A 12254-nucleotide genomic window follows, 5' to 3' on the forward strand; every position below is an offset into this window, starting at 1 on the left:
ATAAATCAATCAGTTGTTTGGTCTGTAAAATGTAATTAAAATGGGGAACAATGCCCGTCACAAGTAAGTCCAAGGTGGCATCTTTAAATTGCTTTCGTCCAACCAACTGTCCAAAACCCACATTTATTCAGATAACAAGGATATAAAACTAGCAAAACGGAGAAACCTGAAAGCAAAAATGTCTTCAACAATTAATCAGTTCTACTCATAATACACAAGACTAATGCATTATTAGTCACTCTCTGATCAGTCCTCTGTAGTAGTTTTATACCCACCTGGACTCATGGCTGAAATGCATGGGGCATGAGCGCAGTGCATCATGGAGGTGGGGCGAGGCTGTGTTTCATACCTGCTGCTATACAAATTGTCTTTGCAATGTGTGCTTGCTGCCAGCTTCACTGTGTGTGTAGTGAGTTTTACTAAGTGATAATACAGTTGGTTATGCAGGATTTGAAAAGTGTAGGCTACATTAGCAGGTACTGCATTATTTACTTGGATCGTTTTAATGAAAGGATGCATTAATGTTATTGATTTATTTTGATGTGAAATGTGAGAACACCCACCAGGTTGCTCTACTGCGTGGCTTCGCCTCCGGTACAATGAGCTATTTGTTTTATTCATTTAAAACTGATTTTACTTGCTTTTCTTTTTACACAGTTCTTTGTAGATTTCACCAGTTCAAGGGTTGTAAAGCTTCCTGTGGAGGAGAAAAAACAGACCAGCTATGTAAAAATAGAGGAGCAGTGCGAGTGCAGCTTCTATGGTCACTGTAGCAGCCTCAGTTGATGATAATGGATATGCTCTGCTGCAGACATGCTACGGCATGTATTTTGGCTGTCACTGTTATGTTTTGCTGAATTGCCACCCTGATCCCTTTCTTTAGAAAAGAGTTGAAAGCCTTTTTCCCCAAAAATTGATATGTAGTGATTATATACAATATAATTAAAAAGTCACAATATCATCATACCCAGTCTTGTTTCCAAAAGTGTCATAAGCACCAAAACAAAATTTGCACTCATCACACTTTCTTCCTCCAGAAATGAAGCAGTTTCTAAGCAACCGTCGCCGAAACACCCACATGAACTGGTATGAGTGTGCCTCAGACTGGGAGCATGAGCTGGAGAGGTGTGGGGCCACGGGCTGGAGAGTCAGCTCAGTCAATGACCGCTTCGAGATGTCCACCAGGTAAATTCACACCTCAAGAAGAGCGTCTCTTAATCGAAGTCTAAATGTTGTATACTGTCAGTTTTCCCAGATATCCATCTCCTCACGTTATCTCTTAATCAGTAGAGAAACATGAAGTGCAGTGCCAAACTAAAGCTACCAGCAACACTTTCCTCAGGAATGTGTGAATACATCTGCCTGCAAGTCCCTGACAAGAGAACATTTGAGAAGCACTGCTGAAAGAAACTGAGTGTCAAGCAAAGCCAAGGCTAGACTCCTATAAAACACACAAAGAAGAGCACTCCGTTTATTCAGTAGATGCTCTCAGAGGTCAAAGCTGTTGGCGTTTTGAATACATGAAAATCTCATCTTCTCTCTGTCAATAAATCATTACATGCTCTGTGTTTTCTGTCAGCCTGCCGAGGTCCATCGTGGTTCCACAGAAGGTTTTAGACACTGAGCTGAAGAAAAGTTTCGCCCACTTCAATGAAGGACGCATCCCTGTGAGTGCACTCATTATTGAGAAAGATTTTGATTTAACCTACCACCACTTATTTAAGATTGGTTCATTAATTCATATGTATGTATTTCTATACATAAAAACATATATCTTTATTTTATCCGTATTTCTACAGATTCTATTTATTATTCTAATCGTTATGGACTTCAGACAGTATGTGTAATTCCTATATTTGGAACTTAAATCAAGAAACTAAGACACAAACCTGTGATGTCATTTGGTAGGGCTGCTCACAGAACATATTAAAGGTGCTTTAGGGAGTACTATGCGTGATTATCTAAGAGATTAAAACACATTTTACAGTTTAGAACCAACTCTGCAGCCCTGCGTTTGTGTTTAAAAACTCAGTCATGCCAAACATTCGTAGTCTCGTACAAGTCTGACTTCATATTTTCATGCTTTAAGACGAAGATGCGATAACGTAGGAACTTGAGATTAGCATTTGTCCCTCCCAAGTGTGTATTATGTCTTGTACTAGAACAATATTTCCAGCGCAGTCATCTTTCAGATATGGTTTCCCTTCTTATTGTCATTCCTGTGAGACAAATTACAAGATGAACACAGATGCAGTGAGCGCCTTTTAGAATTTTACACAATGTGGAACGTGTCATTAAAGAGGGGGAAATGATGTTTTGTGTTGCAGCGCTGGTGTTGGCGACACCCCCGAGGCAGTGATCTACTGCGAATGGCCAGTTTCCAAAACAACATCTACCATGAGAAAGATGACATCAGGTGTGTGTGTGTGTGTGTTGGTTTGACATTTCAGTGTATGTGTGCCTGTCAGCGTAAGTATTAAAGGGATAGTTTAGATTTTTTTGAGGTGGGGTTGTATGAGGTATTTTACCAGTCAGTGTTATTATCGACAAAAGATGGCAGTTGACACAGTAGTGGTGTAGTAGTATATTGCTGTGGATGGGGGCAGTGGCAAAACATAAACTGCTCAAGAAAATTAAGGGAACACCTAAATCATACGTCAGACCTGTATGAATGAATTATTCAAGTTGAAACTCTTTACTGATGTGCATTGTATAATTTGTTGAGAATAAAATGACGTAACAGCAGTCAATGGACACCAAGATCATCAACCCACTGAGGGCTGGATTCAAAATCACACGAAAAATCAAAGTAACGGCCCACTGCACCAGGAGGAACCCAGGGCCCACTGCACTAGGAGGAACCCAGGGCCCACTGCACTAGGAGGAATCTAGGGCCCACTGCACCAGTAAGGTCTGACAGTCGCTCTGAGGATTTCAGCCCGGTACCTAACGGCAGGCTATGACATGGAGGTCTGTGTGACCCTCCAATGATATGCCTCCCCAGACCATCACTTACTCACTGCCAAACCGGTCATGCTGGATGATGTTACAGGCAGCATAACGTTCACCACGGCGTCTCCAGACTCCTTCACGCCTGTCACGTTCTCAGTGTGAACCTGCTCTCATCTGTGAAGAGAACGGGGCGCCAGTGATGGACCTGCCAATTCTGGTGTTCTCTTGCGAGCTGCACTGTGCTGGGCTGTGAGCACAGGTCCCACTAGAGGACATCTGGCCCTCATGCCACCCTCATGGAGTCTGTTTCTGACAGTGTGGTCAGAAACATGCACACCAGTAGCCTGCTGGAGGTCATTTTGTAGGGCTCTGGCTCCGCAAGGTAAAATGACTTCTTTTGTCACAGGGGTCTGGTGGCTTTAAGGTAAACCTAGATACTGGTTTTAGTTCCCCTTCATAAAGGGCTGTCTGACGGCAAAGTAAAGGTATATATAAGGTATAAGGTATATGCTCTTCCTGTTCCTCCTCACACAAAGGAGCAGATACTGGTCCTGCTGCTGGGTTGATGCCCTTCTACAGTCCTGTCCAGCTCTCCTTGTGTAACGGCCGGTCTCCTGGTACCTCCTCCATGCTCTTGAGACTGTACTGGGAGACACAGCAAACCTTCTTGCAACCGCACGTATTGATGTGTCATCCTGGAGGAGCTGGACTACCTGTGCAACCTGACTGGGCTGCAGGTACAGCCTCATGCTACCAGTAGTGACAAGGACACTAGTAGAACACAAAACTAGAGAAGAATCAGTCAGGAAGGAGAAGGAGAGAGCAACTGTCTGTGGCCACCACATCTAAAACCATTTCCTTTTTGGAGGTTGTCTTGCTTTTGCCTCTCTGTTGCACCTGGTGTCACTTTGATTTGCACCAAAGCAGCTGAAACTGATTCACAATCACTTGTGCTTCCTAAATGGACACATTGATGTCCCTGAAGTTTAACTGACTTGGTGTTTTACTGTGACCATTAAGTGTTACTTGCATTTTTTGAGCAGTGTATTTTCACCACCTTAACAAATCAGTTTCAGTTTAAGTGTATGCTACATTTAGAATATTCTCAATGCTTTACTTTGCCGTCAGACAGCCCTTTATGAGGGGGAACTGAAACCAGTATCTAGGTTTTCTTTAAAGCCGTCAGACACCTGTGACAAAAGTAGTAATTTTATCTTGCAGAGCGAGGTAGTTGCTGGTCTTCCTCTGCCTCGATCTGTTGCTTTGTGTTATTCTGTGACTTTGGTGTTTAAATTAAAGGGTTAGTTCAGATTCACCAAAGTCACACAAACAAACTAACTGATTAAGGCGGTGGTAGACCAGCACAGTGTGTGTTCTGTGAAGTAAAACAGCTGTTTTGCCAACGGAGTCTGTTTTTGACCAAAATATATTTTGCCACTGAGCTTCTGTGGCAGTACTCCTGTCTGCTTCTCTAGTCTGGGTTCATAGGGTCCAACATCTACTGTGTGTAATACCCTGACTATAGATAAGTAGATCCTACAAACTTCAAAAAATCCAAACTATCCCTTTAACATGTGAATGTGTTTTACAATGATATAGCTGTAGTCGTGACCATTACAGGGCAAAGCAAAGCATGGGTTACAGTAAACTAATAACAGGGTTGACGTTACGCCTCAAAGCTGCTGCAGGAAACAGTTTTCATTCACAGGACAGTGGAGTTGTCTGTGTGCAGTTTATTAGATCAGTTAAGATCTCAGGATATTGAAGTTACATATTACACAAGTTGCATATTACATGTTTAATTGCACGTTGTTCACCTCACCAGCTGTTTGAAGAAGTCTATTCTTTGATACTGTGTGAGAACGAGACAGTCACACTCCTCTCTGCAACTGAACCACTTTTGGCACTTCAATTAGCAGTCAGTTTATTTTAATCATCCTGTAGAGAGGATGCAGTGTTGTGCTGATAAATATCTGAACACAGGAAACCAAGGTGCCAAAATAGTCTTCTCTGAAACAGCAGTCACTGCCGAGACACTGCAAGCTGTTAAAGAAGCTTGAGACTGCAGTTTAAAAGCAACATAATACAGCATTAAGTCAGAGTAGCAGACTCAGCTTGCACTAATGGGTTTTTACAACTTAAGATAGATTTAAATCAATTACTTCTAGTGTGCTCTGATAGATTTTTAAAGGATGTGCTTGCAGATGAAATCCACTGTTCACAAAGATGTGACTGGAACACTAATAAAAGGACTATATGGTAACTTGTTTGCAAGTAGCTTGTTGCAGGTGTGGCGATGTGTTAACCACAGGATGTGCTGTTCTGTAGAAACCTGGAGTTGATCCTGTTTGGTTGCCAGTCCTCTCTGTGTGTGGTGGTGGAGCTGGACGAGGAGCTGCCGTCACCTGCAGATATCCAGCTGGCACACAGCCGCCTGCGTGCCCTCTGTCTGGGAGGTGGGGACAAGACATGGACACACACAACACCTGAGCAAATATGTATTCACACATGGGACAAAAAAAGCCAGAAGCATATAGAGAATAGTGACAAATGAAGCTTTCACTGGTTATTTAAAACTCCGCCATGTCGGAAAAATCCTTATTTATTTATTCACTTTGGTCTCTTATTTATTGTAAGCTTATTTGTCATTGAAAGCACGACTGAGGCTCCAAATTTTACACAAAAGTTCTGCTTTATCACACTTGATTTACATTTCAAAATGTAGAATTACATCACTGCTTCGTAGAGTTCAGGGTTCCTGCACAGAATGGAAAAGTACAGAAAAGTGTGGAATTTGATTTTAGTAATTTTCAGGTCTGGATGAGTATGGAAAAAAGAAAAGAGAGTATGGAAAAATATTTGTTTCCAGACTATTCACCCTGATACTGTTCTCTAAAATATAAAAATCAGATCAAATTTCTAAAACTAGATTTATCATACAAGCGGAGTGTTTTTCATGCCGTTTGGAGCAGGCAGCAAGCACAGCCAAAAAGTTACCGCTCTGTGAGAGAGTACAGGCCTGAGTGAGCTTGATGTCATCAAATGCAGTGTGAGAAGTATGGCGTGCGACTGAGCACTCCTACGCAGAGCTGCCTCTACGCCTCTACATCACAGCTCTGCCCCAAGTGCCTTCATAACCACTCCAAATCCGGACATCGCAACCAAATTAGTTTGAAAGAAAATGCAGCGGTATCTTCGAATTGCATATATACTGTGCACAGCATCAGAAGTAACCAAATATATTAGATTTGTCTGAACATTTATGAGTCACACAGTGATGTCGATAACACAAAAGTAAACGTCTTTTTTGCACAAGGAAACATGGCGGCAACATGGTAGCATACATAGTCATAATGTAACATACATGTTAACAGTTGGATTTTAAAGTGATTTATTTACATAATAAATATCCAGCTGTTTGTACTCAGATGTTATATATGGGCTGAAAAATCTACCAAGAAGTCTAGAAAGTAGAGTTTGGAGAAGTATGGAATTTTAAAATGGAGGACGTGTAGGAACTCTGAGAGATATGTTTGGGTCTGAAACATACAGCGACAGCTCAGAGCAGCTTTGTGAGATGCTCTTTTTTGTGTGTATTTGTCATGTCGGCGCACACAGCACATTCCATGGTTGAGTTAACAGAGGTGACAAAACTCATGGTCGTCTACAACTACTGGCCCTGAAACTGAAACGCTGACCTGTCTCACACTCACACACACACTCTCTCTTACATGCAAACAATGTGAAAAGGTCACACATATTGTCACAGTTCACACATTTGTCAGCTCAGTGTTTTGTCTTTGTGGGCGAATGCTTCACTGCTCACAGGATTGTCCTGTAAAATCAGCCTCTCGGATGTATTTGGTCGGCTTACTGGCAGCGGGCTTTGAGTCTTCACAGCAAGTAAATGGGAAATGAAAATAGACTTCACATTAAATCTTTCTAGGATTATGCAGATTTTGTACCTAGGGTCACATTCAATATGTAGTGTTGGGAAAAAAGTAATACTGCTCTGTCAGGAACAACTAGACTGCAGTTTCAAATATTGAAATATACAGATGTAAATGTGAGTCAACCTCAATCACAGTGTTTAATTGACTGTTTTTCAATTTCAGAATATGAAAAACGCTAACCGCTAACTTAATTGGGGTTAAAACGATTTAATCATGCAGCTCTTCTAGACTTGTTGTGTTATGTTATCAGATTGAATGGATGAAATCCTGAGAGTGGGGTGAGTCATTTCGCAGGGTTGTGACTCTCAAAAAAATGTATTCACTGATTTACAGACATCTCTTTACCAACATTAGTCTATGGGAAAAAGTCTTTCTGGGCCTCATGGCATCATGTGACAGACCCAGATGCTGCAATTCGACGTTTGGCCATTATGTTAAATTGGCTTTAAAGCCTGGCACTGTTCCTGGGGGCTTGTTCCCAACAGCTGAGGGGTCTTTCAATCAAAGTAGCAACAAAGGACAGACTTTTATGACATTGTGAAGTAGCGTGGGATCATGGGAGTTGTTGTCTTCATTGTTAAACAACCATCATTGCAGATGCAAGTTTATCTGACAAGGCTCAGGCAGAAATCATGTTCCTGGACGTGGAAATGTATTAATGTTTAATTTACATTAGGTTTATTTACATTTATTCACATTATGTAATTTCCTTTTATTGAAATAGCTGCATTAGCTAATGTAACGTTAACTTGCTAACTTACCAGTAGAAGAGTTGCCTACTCGTACAGCTACTGTAGCTGTGGTGAATTGAATCATGGTGTAGCCTAGCGCTGTTATCCATGATCTAAACAACCACACTAAAACAACTGTACGAGTGTGTTTAACATTGCTGTAACTTTATAACGTTACCATTCACATCAGCGTGGTGGCTGCCATCGGCTACTTGTCACGGTAGCACATTGTAGCAAGCTGGATCGATATTGAAATATATCAATAAATTAGGTCACTGCTGAATGACTGTGTTGTAAAATGGCATGCAGTAAATGGAAGAATGGTGGTGTGTGGCTGAAAAATGGCTGCATTACTGTTACCGAGCAAAATTCCTTCCCATGTTTCCTGGAAGTTAGAGCAACTAGTGGAGGTAAAAGGGAGCATTGAGGAACAATCAAATAAATTAAATAACAGATAAAATGACAGATTTTCAAGGGTTAGAACATTGTTAGAAACATTTGGGAGTTGTTTTTGGATATTTTAATGCAGAAATGCTACATATTATACCTTTAAGGCCTGGAAACATGCTTATATTTTTTTTTAGTTAATATTCAGTAACTAATGTTTCAACAGATAGCATGTCTTCATCAGAGTATGGAGACACGTTTTCACCACAGTAGTCTTTGTACATATATATTCAAGACTTGATGTTTGATGCTGCACCTGATTAAAATCTTTATTTAAGACTGCGTGCTCTGTATCTCATCTCATTGTTGTGTCTGCTGTTGTGTGCCAGTTCTGACCTTCAAGTCAGCTGATTTGTTGAGATCCCCTTTATCCTTTAAAGGCTTTCATGCATCTGCAGTGATACATAATGTCTGAACATGATCTTTCTTTTTCCTGTTTTGACTTCTAGATATTTCCACATCTGTGTCAGTGCCTGATGACAAATGGTTATCCACGCTGGAAAGCACCCACTGGCTAGACTACACCAGGTAGCACAACTGTTTTACCAGTCTGGCAATCCATGTCATCCATACCACCTGTGGATTTCTATTGTAAACTTGTGCTGTTTGACTGTTAACTGGCCGAGGAATTACAAGAGTAGTAATCAGGGGCATTTAAAAATCCTTAAAGACTTTGAGAGTTTGTGGAGGTAAATGGGTACAAATTAAGCACCAGTATGTATTAAATGGCTTATTATGTTTCTACGTAATAACACTATTTTCTAGAAGTATTTGTGATGTAATTATTGTGTTTGGAAGTGAAATGTGATGAATCTTGTTTGGTATTATCTACCTGCGTCTCCGTCTGCAGGGCCTGTCTGCGGAAAGCTTCAGAGGTAGCCTGCCTGCTCCGCGGCGGTCACCTGACTGTGGCACTGCAAGGTGAGTCATGTGACCCAGACCCCGGCTCATATTATTCAATCCATTCATTATTCACAGCGCCTCCCTCTCATTAATCCCACATTAGGGCTTGCCCTGAAGTAGCTATATACCGGCGACAAGCACACTCCACTGAGCCTACATGCACACTGTCAATAGACCTCCGTACAACAGGCTTTTAAGGACACGGTGACACCAGGCTGCAACTGGGGAGGCAGACTTCATATAAGAAATATGATGTCTAACTCATGGACATGCAATTAAAACATATTGTTCAAGATATAAATGTATCTTGAGGCATTTGTACATGAGGTAAATGTCACTGGCTCTTGGACCAAACTTCTAGATGAGCTGGATTTTCCTTCCTCCTGAGATGAGCGGCACCGAGCAGGTGTTGGCAAACTGACAAGCCCTCACAAGCCCCTGCCTGAATGTGTTGGAGTGTCCCCCTCAGAACAAGAGAGTCACCTCTATGTGACTGAGTGTTGCGAAAAAGGAAGATGCTGATTGTTGTTCGTTGTGGAGTAGAGGTGTCAACTGATCACCACCTGGCAGTGAGTTGGATCAGGTGACAGGGAACGCAGCTGGACAGACCAGGTAAACCCAAACATGCAGTGAGGGTGACCTCAAAGTGTCTGGCTGGGGCTCCTGACCGCAACGTCTTCAGCTTTCACCTCCTCGATCTATTGCCAGCTGACATAGATGTGCTTATTGTCGTTCTGAGTCCTGATATTTTCATTGCTGAAGACAAAAGAAGGGTGATTTAGAAAGATGTTATTTTGCTGTAGATTTCTTTTTCTGGCTCATTTTGCAGACAGTAAGCTGTTGTTGATTTCTTATCATCTGGTCAGCCTGCCTGTGGTGCATTCATAAACACCCAGAGAGACAGGCCTAACACTCAACACCTAAACAATGGCTGTTTTCAGCGAAGGATGTTTACTACTTGCTGCTGGTGTTTGACTTTCTCTGCCCCTCTGCAGCTGTGACTAACATCAGGCCGGCCTTTTTAAGGCTTGTTTAGCTGCGAGGGGTTTATACATCAAGTCTCCTTGTTGTTGTGGCAGATCTGTCTTTGGCCGGATCAGCCATAAATATCCCACCGCAGAAATGACTCACGACACCAGCCTTGTAAAAACTGTGTCTCTCAGTGCGCCTCTCCCTCTTCTATTGTTGTGTCTGGCGATGGGTGTTTGTCTTTTTATTCACCATCATCACTTTAATCTGCAGGTCTGTCCAATCAATATTTTCTTTGTTTATTACTCCTGCTCTGTTGTTGAACTGAATGAGCCTCAGGAGGAAGAAGAGCAGAGTGAAATGGTGTTTGTAAATTAAAAGGGTGTTTCCCAAGTGGTGCTCTAAAATTGTGAACAGGTTGAGTTGATTACACAGTTGAAGTGTATGCCTTTTAATGATGTCAGGGTTACTCATCACAGTGATGCTAGTGTTTTGAGTGATGCAGAAAGAATACCCCCCCCCCCCGCCAAATGCTAACAAATGCTCATATCAAAGTCATTGTCATTTGGTGGAAGATGGTAAATACATGAACCAGTGCAACCAACAGAGTTTGATGACCTTCAATCATGTGCTCCCTCTGCTCTGATGTCACAGAGGCAGAAGACCGGGACATGGGCTGCGTGGTGTCCAGCCTGGTGCAGGTGATGTGTGACCCTCACTGTCGCACCCAGCACGGCTTCCAGAGTCTGGTGCAGAAAGAGTGGGTGGTGTCCGGCCACCGCTTCTACAGCCGCATCAACTACCACCGTGACAACGACAAGGAGGAGGTGAGAGGTCAAGCTCTGCACCGACACTGACGATCACAAGTTTAACTAAGGCCAGTTATTGAATACAAATGTCTTTATTCATTGCTATTTGACATAAGGGCAAAGATTAACACAGAGGTTTAATATCCTTTCCTACTATTTCTACCTTTCATCTTCATCCTTCACCTCCCCTCTTCTGTCCAACCTCCTCCTCCTCCCTTCTACTTTCCCCCTTTTATACCTTCCCTCTCTTCTACATTCAATCGTCCCCACCTCTATCTTTATTTTATTTCCTGCCCACATGTATCCGTCACACTAGGCACAGAGGATATTATCTCTCCACTTCTGACTTAATTACACTGGCTCCCGATGCTTTTTAGAATTTAATGTAGGATTCTGGGGATTACTTTTAAAGCCCTACAAGGTTTGTCTGTGCTATACATTCCAGATCTCTTAATCTTTTATTCTGCACTGACACCCTCACATATGTTTTTATAAGTTCCACTGTTCAGGCTTAAAACAAAGGGGGATTGTACTTTTACTATTTTTGATCCAACACTGTGGAACAAGCTCAGCCTTTGAACAGTCAATCAATCAATCAATCAATCAATTTTATTTATAAAGCCCAATATCACAAATCACAATTTGCCTCACAGGGCTTTACAGCATACGACATCCCTCTGTCCTTATGACCCTCACAGCGGATAAGGAAAAACTCCCCAAAAAAACCCCTTTGACGGGAAAAAAAAACGGTAGAAACCTCAGGAAGAGCAACTGAGGAGGGATCCCTCTTCCAGGACGGACAGACGTGCAATAGATGTCGTACAGAACAGATCAGCATAATAAATTAACAGTAATCCATATGACACAGAGAGAGAGAGAGAGAGAGAGAGAGAGAGAGAGAGAGAGAGAGAGAGAGAGAGAGAGATGCAGGTAATGACAGTAGCTTACAACAACATTAATGAAAGTAATAATATTATAGTTATGGTTCTGGTTACTGCGGTACAATATGTTGAAAGTATGTATTAATACCTGGCAGTATACATGTGTGACAATAATCATATGTGTATAATAACAGAAGAAGTATGACTAATGACTAATGATGGCAGCAGCAGCAGGAGGCATCTGGCAGGACCACGGCAGCAGCACAACCACACACGTCACGCTGTCCAGGCACCGCTGTGATATGAGTTAATCTGAGAGACAGTGGAGCACAAAGGCTCCGGAGAAGAAGCCGAGTTAGTGACATCCAGAATGGCCGAGTTAGCAAGATGCAGTAATAGAATACGAGAGAGAGAGAGAGAGAGAGAGAGAGAGAGAGAGAGAGAGAGAGGAAGAGAAGGTGCCCCGTGTATTATAGGGGGGTCCTCCGGCAGACTAGGCCTAAGTCAGCCTAACTAGGGGCTGGTACAGGGCAAGCCTGAGCCAGCCCTAACTATAAGCTTTATCAAAGAGGAAAGTCTAGTCTTAAATGTGGAGACGGTGTCTGCCTC

General features: G+C 42.2%; 1 protein-coding gene across 1 annotated transcript in view; it reads left to right on the plus strand.

The window, feature by feature from the left end:
* mtmr11 (myotubularin related protein 11) overlaps positions 1-12254 on the plus strand; it is a 51057-nt gene that overhangs the window by 27195 nt on the left and 11608 nt on the right. Inside the window, exons 7-13 of the mRNA XM_049582915.1 lie at positions 1038-1185; positions 1580-1667; positions 2328-2416; positions 5281-5408; positions 8533-8611; positions 8934-9004; positions 10610-10782. Coding sequence (XP_049438872.1) covers positions 1038-1185; positions 1580-1667; positions 2328-2416; positions 5281-5408; positions 8533-8611; positions 8934-9004; positions 10610-10782 — 776 coding nt within the window. The remainder of the gene's footprint in view (positions 1-1037; positions 1186-1579; positions 1668-2327; positions 2417-5280; positions 5409-8532; positions 8612-8933; positions 9005-10609; positions 10783-12254) is intronic.

This window comes from Epinephelus fuscoguttatus, linkage group LG8 (genome assembly GCF_011397635.1).
Source record: "Epinephelus fuscoguttatus linkage group LG8, E.fuscoguttatus.final_Chr_v1".
Taxonomy (NCBI): Eukaryota; Metazoa; Chordata; class Actinopteri; order Perciformes; family Serranidae; genus Epinephelus; species Epinephelus fuscoguttatus.